Source organism: Mustela erminea, chromosome 6 (genome assembly GCF_009829155.1).
Source record: "Mustela erminea isolate mMusErm1 chromosome 6, mMusErm1.Pri, whole genome shotgun sequence".
Lineage (NCBI taxonomy): Eukaryota > Metazoa > Chordata > Mammalia > Carnivora > Mustelidae > Mustela > Mustela erminea.
In genome coordinates, this window is record NC_045619.1 from 53,523,068 (window position 1) to 53,544,314 (window position 21,247).

General features: G+C 38.7%; 1 protein-coding gene across 5 annotated transcripts; it reads right to left on the reverse strand.

Annotated features, from left to right (window-relative positions):
- Nucleotides 1-1,947: 1,947 nt before the first annotated feature.
- CLEC7A (C-type lectin domain containing 7A) lies at nucleotides 1,948-13,730 on the reverse strand. 5 transcript variants are annotated; one of them, XM_032347252.1, is made up of 6 exons: nucleotides 13,539-13,730; nucleotides 11,735-11,833; nucleotides 10,285-10,401; nucleotides 9,098-9,249; nucleotides 7,232-7,350; nucleotides 1,948-2,555 (listed from the first exon to the last, which is right to left on the reverse strand). In XM_032347252.1, the coding sequence occupies exons 1-6, from the start codon at nucleotides 13,639-13,641 to the stop codon at nucleotides 2,420-2,422; spliced, it is 726 nt and encodes a 241-aa protein (XP_032203143.1). In that variant the 5' UTR covers nucleotides 13,642-13,730; the 3' UTR covers nucleotides 1,948-2,419. The 5 variants fall into 5 exon arrangements, with proteins under 5 accessions (XP_032203143.1, XP_032203142.1, XP_032203144.1 ...); XM_032347251.1 differs by having other exon boundaries at nucleotides 10,285-10,422; XM_032347253.1 differs by lacking the exon at nucleotides 10,285-10,401.
- Between the last annotated feature and the right edge of the window lie 7,517 nt (nucleotides 13,731-21,247).

The following is a 21,247-nucleotide window of genomic DNA, read 5'->3' on the forward strand; positions in this document are numbered from 1 at the left end:
AAAGGAGGGTCAGTAATTGTAAATATGGCAGTCAGACTCAGCCTCATTAAGAAAATGCTCTATGTGCAGAGACTTTAAAGAAGTGCAAGAACAGGTCCTGCAGTATCTAGGGTAAAAATCGTTCAGGTGAAGAGAACAGAAAGCTCAAAGGCCCTGAGGTGGAAGCATGCAGGTCATTATGAAACAAGAGAGAGACCAGATGGAATGAACAAAGAGGAGAAAAGTAGATTAGGTCAAAAGAGTAAAAAGTGGCCCACAGACAACTGAAAAGGTCTCTTCCTTTTCATTTCAATTCATCTATATTTGGTTTTACTCTGAGGTACGTGGGAAGTCAAGGGGATTTTGAGTAGAGGGCTGAGATGACTTGTTTTAAATTTAAAAGAATCACTCCACTATTTTTAAAAAATTAGCTTAGGAGGACAAAGGTGGACACTGGGAGATTACTTTGAAAATTACTGCAATACTTCAGGCCAGAGAAGATGGTGGTCCTCCAGTAAGTGTTTCCTCTAGCATGATTGTTACTCAGCCTTTAGACAGAAGTTCGGCTAGTAGCCATTTTCCCTTTTCTGTCTCTTGGAAAAAAAGGATGTTTCCTGTTCATTCCCATGTACATGGCCATGTAAACTGTAGTATAAACAAGTATTAACAAGTCAGGCAATATGCTTGGACAACCTAGAGCATCTTACGTTATACCATCATTTTGTAATAGTCACACTTTTATCTTTAAATCATAAATATTTAAAAAACAAATATTGTTTTCTGTTCTAAGTACAGCTGGAAATCCCTCATCCAGAATTATTTTTGATCATTATGACTTCTCAAATCATTCACGCCATCCTAACGACCCAGGAGGAACTGATCAAACCAAAAACAAAATTGAAAGACATGATATCTCTTCAAAATCTCACCTTATACCTTAATTTAACTCTCAAATTATCTTTGCCTTTTCCACATGTCTTTTCATATGGTAACAATATGAGTGTGTATATTAAAAAGCATTAGGAATCTTCATCAAAAAGGTCTATGTCTTCTTTTCAATTTTTAAATACTTAAGATCCCAAATTTATTCTTCAACATAAAACTACTACTAAACTACCTCTTCCCAAGTGCCAAGTTCACCATTATTTTCTTATGAGGAGAGGGCATATTGTCATAATTTTTACTACGCACAACATTTGGAAGCCAAAGTTTCTTTGATTATCATTTCTTTCTTACAGTGAAATTCACATAACAACTTGATGTAATTTCCGTTCACATGTTAATAACCAAAGAAGGATGTAACTCCCTCTCCAATAATATGGAAGTCCCCTTTGGAAATAAAAATAGGACCAGGGGGAAAATTTAAGAGAAAATAAGAAAAAGACAAATTATCACATAAGGAAACATGTTCCAAAAATACCCTCTAATGGTAATTACTGAAAATTTTCTAAAAACTGCAAAACAGTAATCATTAAAAAATAGTAAGACAAGTTTTGCCTTCCAGAATGTTAATACCTCAGTGATAGGATAGTTGTTTTTTTAAAAGATTTTATCATGCATGAGCATGGAAATAGAGGGCCAGATAAAGAGGAAGAGAGAGCATCTCAAGGAGACTCTGAGCTGAGTGTGGAGCTTGATTCAGGGCTCAATTTCAGATCCTGAAATCACCACCCAAGCTGAAATCAAGAGTTGGATGCTCAACCAACTGAGCCACCCAAGTCCCCTGGATTATTGTTTTTGTTGTTGTTGTTGTTCTATATTCATTACCAGATTTTTTTGATTGATAGTACTTACAAAGGATAATACTTTTTTATAACTTTTTCACATTATACAAGATCCTATTACTCAGATATGTGGTAGACATATTCCCTGAGCTATTTGAGGATAAAAAAGAGATGGAGTTGCTTGGTTTTTTTCATATTTATTTTTATCATAGCCATATTGATGATCAAAATAATAAAATAACTCTGTAGTAAAGATAATTTTTTCATTTCCTTTTGCTGTTCAGAAATACATTCTTCCTTGCACCTGTGTCTGATACACTATTAGACATGGAGAAACACGTCATGGAAACACAACATACGTACTCCAGGGGCAATTTTTAAGGACAAAAAGCAACCCTAGTAGACCCAGAAATAATTATCTTGAAACACCAAGGATTTATGGCAATTCCATGTTAATATTAAATCAAAAGATGTAAGTTCAACTAACCTGACTCCATTTCTAGGGCTGTATTAACTAGAACCTAATACTGGTCTTCCAATTCATTTGGCAAGTGCAGAATTATAGCTTCTCCATTCTCATCTAAGATTAAAGTTGGCAGAGCTCTCTTGATATTTTTAGCTGTTATTTTGACCTCAAATATCTCTTCTCTGTTTTGTTTTCTGCCCTTCTTATTATTTTACATACTTCTCTTTGGTCTTCCACAGTGACACCCCAATCATTTTATTGACAACTTCTTCTCACAAATACTGTATGAGGGCACACTACAAAGTTGATCATAAATTATCGACAGGTGAATCCACACACAGCTGTGAGATGAGCTTTCTTGGGTTTCTGTGCTTCTGATTTGAAACCTGTTAAAGTATAATAAGGCAATTAGAACAAATATAAGAAATACTATCTACTATCTGCACAATGCTGAAATAAATTAGCAAGGATATGGGCAAGGATATTGTTGAAAAAATTTCCTAAGTGGTTATGTTATTGGAAAAGGAAACTTGAACTTAGATTGCATTAGTTCTCAAATGGGAACAGAAGAGCCTTTGTTATTAAGACATAAAAATGACTCAAAAATTTGTTAAGAAAAATACTGTTAGTCACATAAAATTAAATAAAGCTTCTGACAAATTAAAAAAAATCATTTACTATTCTATAGACAGTTCTTTATCTTTCAACCTCTTAACTAGAAGTGTATTTATCAAATAAAACAACAAGTTCATGAAATTATCTTTGTGTATATTTAGTGAGTAGACCAAGCAGAAGAGTTATTATTGAGAAGAATCTAGAACTAGATGAAAAATCATAGGGGTGCCTGGGTGGCTCAGTCATTTAAGTATCTGCCTTCAGCTCAGGTCATGATCCCAGGGTCCTGGGATTAAGTCCCACTTTGGGCTCCCTATTCAGTGGGGAAGTCTATTTCTCCCTCTACCCTTCCCCCCTGCTTGTAATCTCCCTCTCTCATACTCTCTTTCTCTCAACTAAATAAATAAAATCTTGGGAAGAAAATAAATGAGGAATCATAGATATCAAGGCCATTTAAAGACAGGGAAAACAGCATTATATATATATTTTTTCAGCATTATATATTTTAATGCATTCTGAAGATAGAATTATATTACAATACAGTGATAGACAATTATGATCATTATCCTGGGTAAGTGGGAGTATGACTCTGTTCTATTTGCTCTTCAGTCTCCTGAAGGAGCCGTGATAATTAGTCAAACTTAAAAAGTAACACTGAGTTTCACTGTAAAGGCTATGGACTAGTACTCTTCATCTTGTGTATCTAGCTCTAAAGAGGCTCTGGGACTGGAGGATTGAGAGAATTCTTTTGTAGAAATGGCTAGGCTAAAAGTATGAGACAACTTTGATTCAGGCCTCAGAGAGAATTTTGACTGGTATTCTCCAAAACTTTCCTTGATGTTGAAGAGTTTTTTTGAGTATGGACAGAGCTACATTTGAGTATGGACAGAGCTACATTTCGGGCTCTCTGCTCCGCAGGTAACCTGCTTCCCTGCAGGTTACCTCTCTCTCTCTCTCTCTCTCTCTCTCTCTCTCTGCCTGCCTCTCTGCCTACTTGTGATCTGTCTCTCTGTCAAATAAATAAATAAAATCTTTTAAAAAATAGTATTAGATACAGAACTAAACTCTAAAGGAAACAGTAGAGAGTATTCTTCAGGTTTAAGGAAAATGGTTGAAATGAAAGGTAGGAGAGACAGAAATAAATAAGAACTAATGCAAATCATAAATATGTGGGAAAATCTAGATGAATTGTATATCAATCTATGTATCTACTGTTTTCTAGGACTATATTTTTACTGAATCTGAGGTGCCATCAATTGTGAAGAGAATATTTATTTAACTAATACTGTGAAATAAATTCATCCAGGATGGAATTTAGTAGAAAACCCTGCAGAACAAAGGACAATTCTTGTGTAGGAGTAAATGAAAACTAAAACTACAACCAGAAAAGAGGAACCAAGAGACGTGCCTGTCTCAATCTTGCCCCCAAGTGGAGGATGGGAGAAAAAAATTACATCCCCTGAGAAGCTGAACCACAAGCTGGTACTTACAGGTCTTCTATTTGAATCCATAATACCAGTGTATTTAAAATAAACCAAGACAAAACAAAACAAAACAAAACAAAACAACAACAACAACAACAACAAAACCCAGGGAGAGTGTTTTAGTACTCTCAGGTTTGTGGTGCCTTTCATTGACTGGCAGAAGCAAACACTAATCCTTCTTGACAGGCTCGACTTCAGTTCACACCTACAGTGATGATAAAAGACCAGCAGCTGTAAGACAGGTGCCAAATGTAGAGATTTAAAATGTGGGAAAAGATGTGAAAGCATTAAAGTACACAAAAATAATAACATGTAAATTGGGGACGGAGGACAGAGAGTAAAGAAATATTCTAATATATTTTTAAATTGCCCAGGAAGAACATTATAAAACAATTAATATTAGACTTTGATGAGTGAAGAATATGTGTTATAATATTTAGAGCAACTTCAAAAATTAGTAAGAGTAAATTCTAAATTGCTGTAAGAAAAAGTGGAGTCATAAAATTATTAAACATTTCAAAGAGAAGAAAGACAAGAAAAAGTACTTTGAATGGTCTGTGCACTGTACACTATAAAAATTCTAAATCTATATGTGCCTAATAGTACACCATCAGCCAAACAAAATCGTTACAGAATTGTAAGTAGAGTCACAGTGGGAGATTTTAATCTACTTTTCTCAGCAGGGGAAGAAGAAGCAGATAAAAGCCAAAGGATTGGAATCACATGTACTATGTTCTCCGACCACAATGGAATTAAGCTAAGACCTGAAGCAAAGGGATAATTATAAACACAGAGATATTTATAAATTAAGAAGTACATTTGGGGGACACCTGGGTGGCTCAGCGGGTTAAAGCCTCTGCCTTCCGCTCAGGTCATGATCCCAGAGTCCTGGGATCGAGCCCCACATGGGGCTCTCTGCTCAGCGGGGAGCCTGTTTCCCCCTCTTTCTCTCTGCCTGCCTCTCTGCCTACTTATGATCTCTGTCAAATAAATAAATAAATAAAATATTTAAAAAAAAAAGAAGTGCATTTGGAAGTAACTCATAGGTCAAAGAATAACTCACAATGGAAATTAAAAAGTATGATAATAATAAAAATTCATTGAAATTATAGTCTTAAATAAACATACTTTAGAAAAAGAAAGGGGGAATTTTAGGAGTCAAACATCCATAAAAGAAATTAGAAAGAGAATAGCAAATAAAACACAAAGAAATTGAATGGGAAAAAGTAATAAATATGACAACGGAAATAAATATATTTTTTTAAAGGACACAGAGGAAAGAGAGAAAGAATCAACAAAACCTAAAATTCTTTTTTTGAAGAGAGAAATTGAGTTGGAAAATAAACCTATTGAGAATAATGGGAAAACAAACAAATGAACAAAAAACCAGACATTTGCACATATATATATATATATACATGCTAATAACAGAAATTTAGAAGGAGAATATAATTTCATATTTTTCAGGTATGAAAAAGAAAATAAATGACAATTACAATGAGGAGGACCTCAATATTTTGCTATGGTTAATTTTCTGTGTTAACTTGACTAGCCACACCCAGATTCCACATTATTTCTAATTATATCTTGAGGGTGTTTCTGGGTGAAATTAGCCTTTGAATCAGTGGACACAGGAAAGTAGACTGCCCACCCCGTGTGGGTGGGTATCATCCAATCCACTGAGGGCTTAAATAGAACAAAAAGTCCTCAGGAGGAAGACTTTGTCTTTTCCTGCCTCACTGTGTGAGCTGAGGCATGTCAGTGTAGTTCATCTTTTTTCTTTCTACCTGAGCCCTGAGTTTTACACCATGAGCTTCCCTGGTTCCCAGCCCCTCATGCTTGAAGGGAATTTATAGCCCCAGGCTATCCTGGGTACCAGCTTGCAAATGGCAGGTTATTAGCTTCCATCTGAAAGCTTCCATATGGAAGCTTCTTAGCTTCCATAATCTTGTGAGCCAGTTCCTCATAAGAAATCTCCATGTAGGACGCCTGGGTGGCTCAGTGGGTTAAGCCGCTTCCTTCAGCTCAGGTCATGATCTCAGGGTCCTGGGATGGAGTCCCACATCGGGCTCTCTGCTCAGCAGGGGGCCTGCTTCCCTTCCTCTCTCTCTATCTGCCTCTCTGCCTACTTGTGATCTCTGTCTGTCAAATAAATAAATAAAATCTTTAAAAAAAAAAAAGAAAGGGAAATCTCCATGTATCAGTTATTCCTCATTGTGTGGATCAGTCAGGGGTCTTCAGAACCAATAGATCTGTATAGATCTTCTTCTCTAAGGAACCCTAGCTGATCCACACACAGTAAGGGAGAATTTATAATGTAAATGAGAAATATGTTTAAAATAAATTTATAGAGTCTGAAACATGGTTGCTTTCAAAATTAATAGTAACGTGTGTCACAAATTTACTAGGTGTTGGATGCTATGCTAAGTGATTTGACTTTTATCTCCTTTATCTTAAAATCCTAATAAAAAGGTTTTATTTTTATTCTTATTTACAGATGAGGAAAGAGGGGCTCAGGTAGGTCAAGCAACTTATCCAATTTCACACAGAGAGCGGGCCAATCATTGTCTCAAGCTGAGAACTGACTCCAAAGCCTATGCTCTTCACCACGATTTTACATTAACAGTGATGACTTCTAACTGAACTACTTCAGACAGGTGCCAGGTGTGCCCCTTGTAAGAAAGGTGAGGAACATTTGTGCTACACTAGACGACCACTTAACTCATTTTGACTGGAAGGTTCTCCTCTACCTTGTTTTCTTTCTTTCTTTCTTTCTTTCTCTCTTTCTCTCTTTCTTTCTTTCTTCTTTTTTTTTTTTTTTTTCCTGATTCACTCTTTTTCTCTCTATCACCATTTCTCTTTCTCTCATTCTCGTAAGTGGCCCACAGATCAGGTCCTTAACTGCTTGGCATGCTCTTATCCTTCTGAGAAAGGGTATGAAGTATTGTCCTTCAGATACTTACAAGTTAGAAGAGAACACTGAGCCATCCTCCCAGAGCCATGGTCCTTCAGTCTGATGGCGAGAAAGTCCTATCCAGAATGAATTATCAGGTTGAGAAGACATGTGCCTTACTATAAATTCCTGTAGGAAAACATAAATATAAATACATGTCAAAGAGTCATGGAGAGAGTGAGACAGACAGAGATGATAGAGATAAAAAGATGGAGAGAGACTCTCACAGACATTGAGAGAGAACACAGATTGAATCGCCTTGGTGAAGAACTCAGGCATACACTGGCATCAACCGAAAGAGAAGTACCAATTATTGATTGTCTTTGAGTGTCTCAAAAAGTATATTTCGTTTCTTCAAAGTCATTATTGTTTAGTTTTCCAATAAAAAAAGAGACCTATAATGTCAAAATTATAATGCCTCCATGCAACTTGCTTGACAAGACCCATGAATGACAGACCCCCGAGGCCATTTTCATGGAAAACAGGCCACTATCTTCTCCAATTGAATATATGAATTTGTAACACTTTTGTCAAGAAATGCTTTGCAGAGTTAGATAAAAATATAAAAATAACTCCGTTTCACTGCATGTTCTATGAATAAGTAATTTGAGGTTTAATGCTGACATTTGACAAACAACGGGAACATCGAAAAGCCAGACAGACTTCCAGTATCATTCCTTTTCTTTGCCACGCTCTACTTCCGTTCATTTTCATGTGAACTACGACTGTTGGGTAACACAGGATGGAAACACAGAAGTTGAAAGGAAATGAAAGTAAATGTAGGAGTTACAGAGTGTTTAGATTTATAGTGTAGAGTGTTTTCTGACTATTAATGCCTTTTCCTAGCCCAAGTGAATTCTACCCTTCATTCAAGATGCATTATAACTCTCACTTTTTCTGTAAAACTTTATGTATCTGGACATCTCTCTCTGAATTCCTGTCATTGATTGCCAAAAGCAGATATTTAACTTTTAGCAACTGTTGAGTTGTTTCTTTCTTCTTAGAAACTACGTAAGCATTGAATTAGCAAGGTTACTTTTTAAACCTCTTTGCCTTTCCCAGTATCTTGCAAGAAGTAAATGATTTATAAATGTATATTATTATTGCTGCTTTTTCCCTTGATAATAATGATGACAAGGGGGAGAATTTTCTATTTTACTCAACCAAATTTAAGAATTGAAATCCAAACCCACAAAAATGAGTAGTGGCCTGATTGTCATAGTCATGCAACTTGTAGTGTGTTTGGATAGATTTGTTTTAAAGTAAAACACATTGGGGCCCATGGGTGGTGCAGTTGGTTAAGCGTCTGACTCTTGGTTTTGGCTCAGGTCCATATCTCAGGGTCATGAGATCAAGACCTGCATCAGGCTCCATGCTCAGTACAGAATCTTCTTGAGACACTCTCTTTCCTTCTGCCCCACTCTCTGCCTCATGCACACACACTCTCTCTCTAAAATAAAACAAATAAAACCTTTAAAAAAATAAAGTGAAAGTATTTATTTTTTGAATTAATTAAAAAAACATATATGTTACCCATTTAATACATGCTGTTTTAATTATGGAGGATATTAAGTGTGACTTTCTCTTAGGTAAAATTTTTTAAATATTTTATTTATTTATTTGAGAGAGAATGCTAGAGATAGAGAGCATCAGCAGGGGGGAGGGGCAAAGAGGGGGGATTACTCCTCACTGAGCAGGGAACCAGATGTGAGACTCCATCCCAGGACCTTGGGATCATGACCTGAGCGGAAGGCAGACACTTAAGTGACTATGCCACCCAGGTGCCCTCTCTTAGGGAAAATTATCTTTACCTGGAATTATGTATTTTTCTGCTCAATATTGACTACAGATAATTATAAGTGAAGTCCACACTCACCAGTTCTTCTGCACTGTCTATCTTCAGGAGGTTAGAGTATAGTTGAGAACACTGACTTTTACTTCTATTCCAGGAAGTTAATGATGTGCTAAATAGATAACAGTTGTTCTTGTGTATGATCCAATTAGGAGGACAAGAGCTGGAAAAATCTCCTGGAAATAAAATGTAAATACAATGAGGTTCATAACAATTCATAATAATAGGGATGTGATTTTTATAGAAGAGACCACATTGAAATCCCCTCATTCAATTAAAATTTAAAAATGAATTAACCATAAACAGTTTTAGACAGTCAACCCTCCTTTCCTTCCTGGCCTCTCCTCCATTCTTCCACCTTCAGTCCAGAACTCCCTTTCCTCATGATAATTTTTAAAGTAAATCAATTCAAAAGCAATCATCAAGATACACAGTCACTTCATGTTAACTTATTTTAGAGTTGTGAGATCCATTTAAGAATGCAGTTTTCCAAATGAAAAACATATAAGAGCAATTGTTCACATTATAGAGAATATCTACTTTCTATTTTTATCTATTTGATATAAATAGTGAGAAAGTATGGGTCCAGAGATGGAAAATTGAAATCAAAATATTGTCATACTCAATTTTGATACAATGAGAAAAAAAGGGTCATGTATATGAAGTTGCAATAAAATTAATGAAATTGTATGATTAAAGAAAAACAAATATAACTAGAGTTTTCAGGACTATATCTATTAGGTCTATGTCTTTGTGTATGTTTAATTCACATACAATTCTTATTTCTTGGCACATTTTCCCTTCTTTCCTTTCCTCTCCCTTTCTTCCTTCCTGACATCCAATTTCCTATTCTATCTCTGTTATTTTAAAATGTCAATTCTCAAGGGGGGAGAACATATTTCTTTCCTTTGCATCAAATTATAGAGCCTCCTACAGGTCTAATTATATAAAGAGTGATATATTTGTTGCTGATTTGAAAAAAAAAATCCAACTTAAAAATGGTTGGCCAAATGCATGGGATATTTATATGACTTTATTGCATATATGACAGGGACATACTATATACTGAGGTAATACTTATGTGTGCTTTCATGAATATGCAATCCTTGCCCATAAAAGTATTGTCTTTACCTACCCTACTCCAGGTCTTAGCCCCAGTTATTAACCTTCCTGGATTAAGAATTCCATTCATCTTTTAACCCTGTCCTTGCCTGTGGTTCTGAGAGACTTGGTAGGAGTCACGTGGTCTTCTAAAGATGATTGTGTGGGTAGACTGTGGTTCTCTTTATTTCTTGATGGAAAGGTATCGTTCTTCAATGGGTTGCTCCCTGAATTGGATTTCCAAATAGCTTCATATACCAACAACAATTATAGTGACAGAAAAAAAAAAAAAAGTCATTCTACTATATTTGAAATGATAATTCCAAGATCCATATTTCTGTTGGAATACAAAGGGGTATATTTTTATTAACAATAAATAGATAACACATTGCTGATTGAGAGGTAAAAATAGATGGTAGATAGAGAGATAGATAGGTGATAGAATAGATGATAGATAAATAGATGGGGAAAAAAATTACTTCCATGAAGGTGTAGTAAAAATTAGGAGAAAAACAAAGCAGATAAAGAATATAAAAGAGAAAGCAAGAGGCACATGAAATACCATCAACTGGACCCATGATAGACTTGAAATAGTAATAAATCTTCTATCTTTCTTCTGTTATTTAAAAATGAGAGCTCTTTGAGGACACTCCAAAGGCACAATAATATCTTATTGATAAGAGAACATGTGAGATACAAAATCTAAAGGAATTCATTCACCCATCACAAAATAGCTATTTAGTAAGTTCCTCAGGTAATCCCTGGTATTATTCAGAAGAGTTTAGATTAAAGATTAGGTATAAAATAATTTCCTTAGATCATGAGGTTTGTAAAAATAGTTTATAGTCTTATTAGGGAATTTATTTCATTAAGAAGATAAGCACCTTATTGTACTTCCTTCTTCACTTCCCCTGGTTTAGTACCATTAACGTATCTTGGGAATTTCACACCTTTAAAACAAGCTATTCAAGAAAGACAATAGAGCAATATAGTTAAGAGTATGCATTTTTTAGGGGTGCCTGAGTGCTTCAGTTGGTTAAGCCTCAGACTCTTAATTTCAGCTCAGATCATGATCTCAGGGTCATCAGATGGAACCCTGCGTCAGGCTCTGTAATGAGTATGGAGCCTGCTCCAGAATCTTTTTCCCTCTTCCCTCCCCCACTCACACTGGGATCCCTCTAACAGGAGAAGGAGGGGGATGAGGAGGAGGAGGAGGAGGAGGAGGAGGAGGAGGAGGAGGAGGAGGAGGACGAGGAGGAGGAGGAGGAGGGGGAGGAGGGGGAGGAAGAGAATGGAGGGAAAGAAAAAAGAATATGCATTTTTTCAGTCTAATCATGGTCTTACCACTAACTAGTTTATGGCCCTAAAAAATAAAATGCACCTCCCCCCACCTCTCACTTCTCTTATAAGTAAAATGAGAAAGTGTAGCACTGATTCAATTGGGGTAATATACAGATTCCACATGCCAAGCTCTTAAGAGTGCCTGGCACATAATAAATGCTTATCGAATGTCTGTTATAGGTGTTGTTGTTGTTGTTGACCCCCCTCACCAATACTCACCCATGGTACCCAGGATCACAGCTATGACCAGTTTTAGCAAGCATAGGATTCCCAAAGTCAGAGCAATGGAACGCCAACGAGGAGATGTAGCACAAGTTACTAAGAAGAGAGAGGGAAGAGAAATTAAAATGAAAAAATATGATAAATCACAGAGAACTTCAGTTCTACAGTGCATCAAAATCTGGAAAATTCTAAAGTGAATTACTAATCACTGACATACAGATAATCTAGTCATCTAGGATTATCTGAATTTTCCCTCACATTTGGCATACCTCCTTAAGCTCTGGAACTGCAGTTTCAGCACAGTGCCCTGACATCTGTACACTCCTAATTTCCGGTTCACACGGATGGTCCTGACATTACCAGAGTTTCTGAAATCCCACTCATCTCACTCAGACAGCTGACTGTCTTCTATAAAAATAGAAGATAGCCCTGGTTACTGAGGACAACCTTTTCTTTTCACTTATTTTTTGCACAGCCTTGGGCAAATTATTCCCTCTGTTTATTCATTTCTCTTTGTGAAAAACTGAGGTAATAATACTCCAGAGTTTCATTGTGGGAACCAAATGAGCTAACATATAAAAGCACCTAGTCTAGAGGCTACTAGCACATTATATATAACTCACTGTTAGTCAACAAATACATAGAAACATAAATCTGCCTCCCTACCTCTTGCATCATCCAGTTTTTCTAGGACTCCTCGACTGGTTGAGCAAGAAAAGAATTGCATACGTGGTAAAGGGAAAATAATTGTGCAATGTGGGTTACCACAAAGCAGAAGAGAGCAAATTCTCATGTCAAGACTTAGGAATAATCTTTCTCCTGATAACAGGGAACTCATTTTATGTTAATACCATTGCACCAAGGATATAGTTCTCCCTTTGAGAATAAGCATTACAAGCATTTCAGAGAATTGTCAAATAGGAGAGCCATAGAGGAAACCACATGACTCATTCTATTAAGGGAAAGAGCTTGTAATGCCTTTCTCCATATTTTATTCCTTTTCTGTTATGTTTAAGACTCCTGTTCTGCAAATGGAATCTTTTCATCCAGCACATATATTTTCCTTCACTAGTGTACAAAAGACTTCAATTTGATTAAGAAAAACATACAAATCAGTGTCTTACCTCAAAAAACACATTTTGTGATTCCAAACCCTATGACCAAAGTCCCTCTGGCCTTTACCACAAAATCACAAATCTGTTTCTTTCCTCACCTATCTCCTCTCTTTTCATTCTTCTCTTTCTTATCTTCAATATCCTGGTGTTGTTCACATGTATTTATTTAAGTTTCCATGACTTCCATTCTATGAGTTATTCCTTGCTACCAAACAAGCAACAAGTCACTCCTACTGAAATTCTTACATCTTTGCATTTCATCACACTTATTTACTGTTCCTTACTGCTGAAGGGTCTATTTCTATAGAAAAGAGAAATTTTATTTTCTTTTTTTTTCTTAGATTTTATTTATTCATGAGAGAGAGAGAAGCAGAGAGAGAAGCAGGCTCCCTGCGGAACTCAATCTCAGGACCTTGGGATCATGACCTGAGCCAAAGGCAGAAACTTAACTGACTGAGCCACCCAGGCACCCAAGAAATTGTATTTTCTGTTATGATAATAATTAATTTAAATACTGATAGTCACCAAATGCTTGCAATGAGGAAAGATATTTCAAAAATCTTCAGTGAGTTCTGAAAATCTTTTCAAAGGTTTTCAGGCTACATATCATAAATCTCTCAAATTTTCTCCACATAAGTGTTTTCGTTGATGAGAACAAGAACACTGAAGGTAGAAAGAAAAGATACCTTTCTCTAACACCACACGTCTCCCAGTGATGCCTTGATAGTGGAAGTCTAATTGAGTATAACCATCTTCATCCAGATTTTCTACCTCAGCATGGGATTCCATTGTTCTACTGAGTTCCTGAATTGACACAGCATTTAAGAGTTCTCCTTTTCTTTTCTAAAGACAAAAGAGGATGTATGGGTCAAATCATGTGGGGTAGGCATTTACTGAGTTTTAACAAGTTGAGCTCAAGTAAGTAGTCCAACCAGATATAGCCAAAGGCAGGAAATGAAAACTATGCTGTGATAAGTTCCCATTTGTAACTTTAGATCTTGTTTCCAAGACTGATGAGTCTTAAGAAAAGTATAAGGCAGCACAATAGACAAATCTTTGTTTCAGACCAAATATAAGAAAAATAAAACGTGTATTCATACATGCATTCATTTACTCATGTACTTGTTCATCCAGTAAACGTTTATCAAATGCCCATCTTTTCAAATGGCAGAGCTGAGGAGCTAAGGATACAGGGATAAAAGATATCTGTGAAGAAGCTCATTGTGTAATAGAAAAAACCTACAGACAAATATGTAAAGGATGCCAGAAGGAGGCATTGTAACAACAGAGAGGAGAAACAAATTTCTTTAGAATTTGTCAGGGATTGATAATTCAAAGTAGTAATTATTTATTGAAAATTACTCTGAGCTATGTACACCCATTGCTCATATTTTTTCACTCAATCTCAATTTTCCAATAAGTCCATACGGTATATATTTATCTTATTTTTTAAAGAGTTTATTTTTTTATAGTTTGAGAGAGAGAGAGATCACAGAGAGGGAGAAGCAGATTTGTCACTGAGCCTGATGCCAGGACCCCAAGGTCATGACCTGAGCCAAAGGCAGAAGCTTAACTCATTGAGTCACCCAGGTGCCCGTTTATTTAATTTTCAAATGAAGACAATGTGATATAGAAATTTTAGTCCCTTACCCAGTTTTAAGAAGCTAATAAAAATATTGAAGAAAAAAATCAAACCAAAGTGCACTTCTGTTGCAAAATGCATGATTTTTTCATACACTTATAAGTACATAGTCCCCCCATTTAATTGTGGTTTTTGCTTTGCATGGTTTCAGTTACCCCCAGGCAACTGCGGTCACGAAGAAGATGATCCTCCTGATGTATCATCAGAAAGTCAGTAGCAGCCTAAACCTACCTCACAAGGCCTATCACATAGGTACTTATGTACAAGAAGAAGAAAAAAAAACAGTGTATATGTAAGATTCAGTACTATCCTTAGGGCAGGCCTCCACAGGGGATCTTGGAACAAATCCCCTAGAGATAAGAAAAAATGAGTGTGACAACTTATGGGAGAATTCTGGGACTAAAATATTATACAAAATACCCAAATTAATGACATATGGAAAACACTGATCTTGACTGGAAACCAGAAAGGTACTCAATCCACTTACAAGACTATGAAGCAAGCAGAATGAAGGAGACATCTGAAAGAAACCCAGACACTCATTAAAGCAGTGAGGACAGATTTCATTCAGTAATACAATTACAGTGAAGAAGAGGGACCAGCATGAAGGAACTCAACTTCTCCAAAACAAAGTATTGACTTTCTTTTTAAAGGCATGCAAAAGGAGAGACACTGAGTGATATTATGGGGTCTTAATTCATGTGAAGATTTGTTAGTTGGTGCCTATTTAGGAGAGAAATAAACTTCTCCAGTCTTTATGATGGTGGCAGTCATACACGTCAAAGCAAGATGGTGCCCCTGGTGAAATTAGATCTTTATGCTCCCACAGGGACAGGGAGAGTGAGAGTCCTCTCTCTTAACTCCCTGGATGTTTGCATTTCAGAGAGATGGCTCTCAGCTCCTTGAAGAAATAGCTTCAATTACTTTTCAAAGGTCAGAGAAAGGAATTAATGTTGCAACATTTCTAAGGTAACTGCTCTAAGAGGGAATTAGAGGCCTGTCCATCACCAAGTTTTGACTGGAACAAACAGTAAATTTTCCTGGAAGCACTGAGCTTTCTCAGGCAAGCATTTCAGGGGATGGAGGTTAGGGTGGGGGGAGGTGGGGTTTCAGTATTATCCTAGGGATATTAAGGTGCCAGATGATGTCAAGTCTGTTAGTGCAGAAGTCTGGATGGAGATACAGCCAAGAGCTCTGAGGTTCTTACTAACACATATCAAAATGGAAGAGTTCAATGGAGAGTAAATAAGTGAGTTTCTCCCCCTCACTTAACCTGCCATGAAAGTTTTGCTAATTTTTTGTAGATACCTTGCAAAGTAGTCATGTGGATCTTAATCTCAACGTCCATCAGCCTCCCTGTTCTATAACGCAGTCTTTGCAAAACAGGGGATTTTTCACAGATTGCTTATCTGGTTCAAGGAAAAAAGGTTAGCCTGCTAACAACAGAAATGAGGCAAACACCTTCTAGGCAAAAATAAGAAACTGGTTTTCTACTATCAATCCAGGCCCCTCCATTGGGTGAATTTTGTATGATAACTTTAATTTTCTAGGAATCTCGTCCTCTAATCACAATCCTACAATAAGAAGAATGGGCAGTGTACATAAATAGATAAACAGAGTTGTAAAACTTAACAATAATCACAAAAATGATTCAAAACCTAGGACAGCAAAAGGTATTTTCAGGGAATATTTGATCATTGGCATTGTTAAATAATGCTGATGATTTAAAAAAATAACTTTTTTAAAAAAATTTTTATTTATTTATTCTTTTTCTTTTCAGGGTCCCAGAATTCATTGTTTATGCACCACACCCAGTGTTCCATGCAATACGTGCCCTCCTTAATACCCACCACCAGGCTTACCCAATCTCCCACTCCTTCCCCTCCAAAACCCTCAGTTTGTTTCTCAGAGCTCACAGTCTCTCATGGTTTGTCTCCCCCAACTCACTTCTCCTCTCCAGCCTTACTGGTCTTCTTTTTTTTTTTTTTTTATCACACAAATACACCAATTTGCTCCTGTCTGAGAGACTTGGCCCTTCCACTTTGGCTACGTGCTTTGCCTTCAGAACTTTTGCATGTGGGATTCTTCTGCAAAATCAGTTCTCATTTCAAACATCATTTTCTCTGGGCAGCCTTCCCTGATTCCTCAGTCTGAAGCAGAATACAACCAGGGAGCCCGCCCATTAATCTGAGTCAAATTGTTATTTACTTTTTTTTTTTTCAAAGCACTTCATGCTATTTGAAAATCATTCATCTGTTTATAATTATTCTCCCCCTATTTACAGGTCTGTAAGCTCCATGAGTAAAGAATTTTGTTTGTCTTGTTCACAGAACTATCTCAAGAACCTACACTAGCTTCTGATTCATGGTGCATTAGCATTAAATACTCATTGGTCAATGTATAAATAATTAAAAACCTTTGAAAGTAATAATATATGTGCAAAATATATACATTTCCCTTCATATATTGTAGCCTAAAATTATCCAATTCTATTGTCTGATCCAGTTTATAAAGTCCAAAAAGACAGGGATTCTGTCTCTATGGGTATTCTGGGTCCAATGTCTACTACAGTGCTCCAGAGTTGTGTCTAATTGGAGGTTGGGGATAGAAAACAAGCAATTATAAGAACCAAACTACTGCCAATTCTAAGTTCTAGTTCCGAATCACAGCCAAGTTGTCTTTAAATTTCCTTTGGAGAGCAGAGGAAAACAAAGGGCAGTGGATATCATTTTCAAGTGGGAAGTTTTTTTTCTGTGTTTATTCATTTGTGATGACTGTGGCATTGTCCCTCTCTCTTCCAAGCATGGTGGCTCTTCTTTCTCCATTGTGTTTAATTTTACATTGCTACATTGTAATGTACATTTGCTACATGTAATTACATTGCTACACTGGGCATTCATGTTTTAGTCAAACATGTCTGCATTGACTGTTTTTCACTTTCTCCTGTACCCTTGAACTCATCTTCTTTAATAGGGAGAAAGATACAGCAAAATGTGATACAGAAGAGGGCACATGGGGAAATCTCTAGACTGCCCCAGTATTGATACAACCAGAGTATCTCTGATTTTGCTTGTGGTTGTTGATTAACTAGATCAAGTCTCATGACCAGCAATGGGACTTGAACTCAGGACCCTAAGATCAAGAGTTACATGTTCTACTGCCTAAGCCAGCCAAGTGCCCTTGATTTTGATTGTATTATATGTAGGAATTTCATACATAATTTCATTTAGAAGAAAAGCAATTGAACCCACAAAATACTTAGAAGCTCTTCACCTGGTATATCGTATTTATTTATTTATTTATTCTGGAGAGAGGAAATAACCCAAGGTAGGGGACTAGAATCGCATAGGAGGAAAAAAAATCTCTCTCAGAAATTCCTATTGGCAGAACCTTCTAATTGGCCTGGCCACTCCTGATTCTGTCACTGATTGACTTTAGTATTTTGTTTAACTTTTTTTTTTTTTAATCTGCTTTTTTCACCAGTAAAATGGGTATGATGGGTCTGCAGGGCGGCCCTGCAGACCTGAGGCACCCGAAGCATTTTCGGGCCAATTCTCACCAGCGTTCTGCCCAAACCGGGACTGGTTAGGGCAGAACGCCCGTGAGAATTGGCTGGAGTTGGGCAGCTCTACGGACCACCCTGCCCTCCCCGCCCAGTGGCCGAGGACCCTTTCTCACAGAAAACATGCCGAGAGGACGCGGCCCAGCCGGGGCCGGCACAGTGGAGCTTTGCCAGAGCAGAGTTGAGGGAGGGGTTGTGGCCAGGCGTCCGCCTCCGACTTTTCGGGTGGCTGGGGCGCGGAGAGTTGGGGCTTGCCTCAGTGGGTCATGAAGGCTTCTCTCATTCCGAGGTTTTTTCTCAGCTCTGAAAGACACCGTTTCTGCTTGCGTGGCCTATGGTCTCGTGGGGTTGGCCTAGAAGTCCCAATCTGGAAGGACAATGTCAGTCTGGCTTTTGGACATTTGGAGGGTTTTCCCAGATGCATTAGTAGTCTGTGGAAGGCTCGGCAGTGCAGATTCATGCCACTGGAGGGCGTGGTGAGCTGTGGTGCCTGAGAGCATGGTGGGGTGCAATGCTGCTTGCCACCACTGGGGGCAGCGGCGAGCGGCTGTGGCAAATACACCAGATCAGGAGCCTGCTGGCTCTGAGAGCAGTCTTGATGTGCTGGGTGAGAGACTCGGAAACAGGCACTGCAGCTTGTTCTTCCATGACAGAGTGTTGAGCTGAAGACTCTGTCTCCCCAGGCTCAAGAGTGGTGGTAAGAATTGCTGGAGCCAAGCCCCCACTCAGTCAGCACTGTGCCTCGTTGCCCCAGGCTGGATGGGACTGTGCTGTCACGATGGCTCAGGAGGGTCCTGCCGGTAGGGGTCTGGAGCCGGGGAAACCAAATTCAACCCATGGTGCCTTTGGAACCGAAGAGTTGGGTGTCTGTTTGGAAGAGTATATTTGCTTCTCCAAAAAGGACAAGAGCATTGGTCAGCTTGATACGGAAGTGAATGACCACTTAGGAAACAAGCATGTGTCTCTCCTTCTCCCAGGAATCGGAGCAGTGTGTAGGCTTTAGGTGCGAGGTGCCTGCTTATCTGCACCTGACAACCCTTCTTCACTCTGGCTCCACGAGACCTGAATTCAGTGTCTGAATTCTTCATGCAGCTTGTCCCAGGACATCAACATTCAGAGAAAACAGCAGGCCCGTGGGGCACAGTGGCACATCCACGCCAGCATGGGAGGTAAAACTTCTCTTCCACCCCAAACATCCTGGGTTTTCTCTCATCTCCAGTGGAGCCAAAAAGTCACACGAATGCAGCTGTCAGCAATGGAGCATGGGTGCTAGGGTTCCTGAGTTTCCTTGCAGGGAGCACCTGGCAGGGCATCTCATTTTCTCTGCTTATTTCTGGCTCACAGAGCTATTTGGAACATCTCTTTCCTAAGCAATCCCTTGGGTTCGAAAAGGAAGATGAGATGGACTCGGTGTGTGTTTGGGACCTAGAATGCTTTCCTTCATGGAACAGTGTTGATTTCATGGGTCCTAGGCTGTGGTGGAATGGCCGGCATCTAGAGTGAGGTGGCTGTTTGTGGTCAGATAGAGGCTTGGAGGATCGCTTCTCCTTTGTCCAAGGGTATGGATCCTAATGGATTTGTCTTTTTTATCCAAAGAGTTCCGATGAGGGCAGAGGGAGCATTCAAAAGGATTCCAAGGAGCCTTGGGCGATTGAAAAGGGAAGCATGACTTTCTAGTTTTACTTAGTGGACCATCTAGAGAGTTGGCCATGGCATCCTTTCTCTGCAGTTTCTTGGGCGGTGAAGTCAGAAGGAGAGCCTTTGGGAATTCCACTGGATAGAGGCATTCTGATGGCTTCCCAGGGCATGGCGTCAGGAAAGGGGTGAACTTCTGGGGCTGCTTGCCTGACTCTATCCGAGTCATGTTATCCCCTAGGTTTTCTGTTTCCTCCTTAGGAAATTGCTGGCAGGGAATGTTCTGCTTCCAGTGGAACCCTCCTGCACTGTCGGTGGGTATGCATATTGTTGCAGCCACTCTGGAAAAGAGGATGGTGGTTCCTCCAAAAGCTAAGAACTGAACAACCCTAGGATCCAGCAGTTGCCCTCATAGGTATTTCCCTCAAGGGCACAAAAATGCACATTCAGTGGGGTACAAGCACCATGATATGGTCACCAGCATTAAAAAAAAAAACGATGGAGGAGGGAGTCCCAATGTCCATTCGCTGATGAGCGATATGTGTGTATATATATGTATATATATATGTATATATATGAACATAGATATCTAATATTCCACGTATTCTCAATGGAATAGGAGCCAGGTTCAGAAAGAATGAAACCTTACCATTTGCAAGGAAGTAGATGGATCTAGTGGATTTAGCCGAGCAAAATCAGTAAGAAATGACCAATTGCCTGTAATTTGTCCTCTATGAAACTTCAGAAAGAAAACTTAGAGCACCAACCGAGGGTGGCTAGAGAGCAGGGGTGTGGAGGGAAGGGTTCAATGGGTGACGGCTATTAGGAAGGGCACTCATTGTGATGAGTTCTGGGTGTTCTGTGTAGGCGAGGAATCATGAAATCCTACCCCTGAAGCAAAGGAATGAACACTGCATGGAAACAAATTAGAATGGAAGTCAAGGAAGAAAAGAAGAAGACCATGTTCTACTTCATGAAGAGTGAGATAAAAATGGAGTGACTTTCTCTCTCTTGTTCTCTTGATGATCATTTGCAAACACAATGTGGTATGATACACTAGATTCAGTTTGCATAAGGAGCCCTCAGAAAGCTGCCAGGAAGATTCAGGTGTCAGAACATGTCCGTGTTCCATGGATATGTTCCTTCCACTTTGCCCAGGTACAAAGGTAAGTGGAAAGAAATAGGGCAGAAGAGGAAAGGAGGTGTTAAGCACTCAGGAGGTAGCCTTTCCCCTTTGTCAAGAAAGCCATGGGCCGATGTCAATCAAGAAGGAGAGGGGAATCCCAGAGCTTTGCGGGAGGCAGGGGAGTTCCAGGTCTGCCTAGAGCTGATAGGGGTCCCTGAGGAGAGCTGAGGTAGGGGTGCGGCATGCCCGAACTGCTAGCCTGGAGATGGGTTCCCAGAGAGGCCGAGTTGAGGATGGTGGACAGGAGGTGGCGCATGATGCTTATGGGACTGCAGAATGTGGGGTAGTACTCATGGAGACACGCAATTTTTCACCGGTTCTGAATGTCCCGTGCAGCTCCAAACAGACTGATTACCTGCTGGGTGGCAGG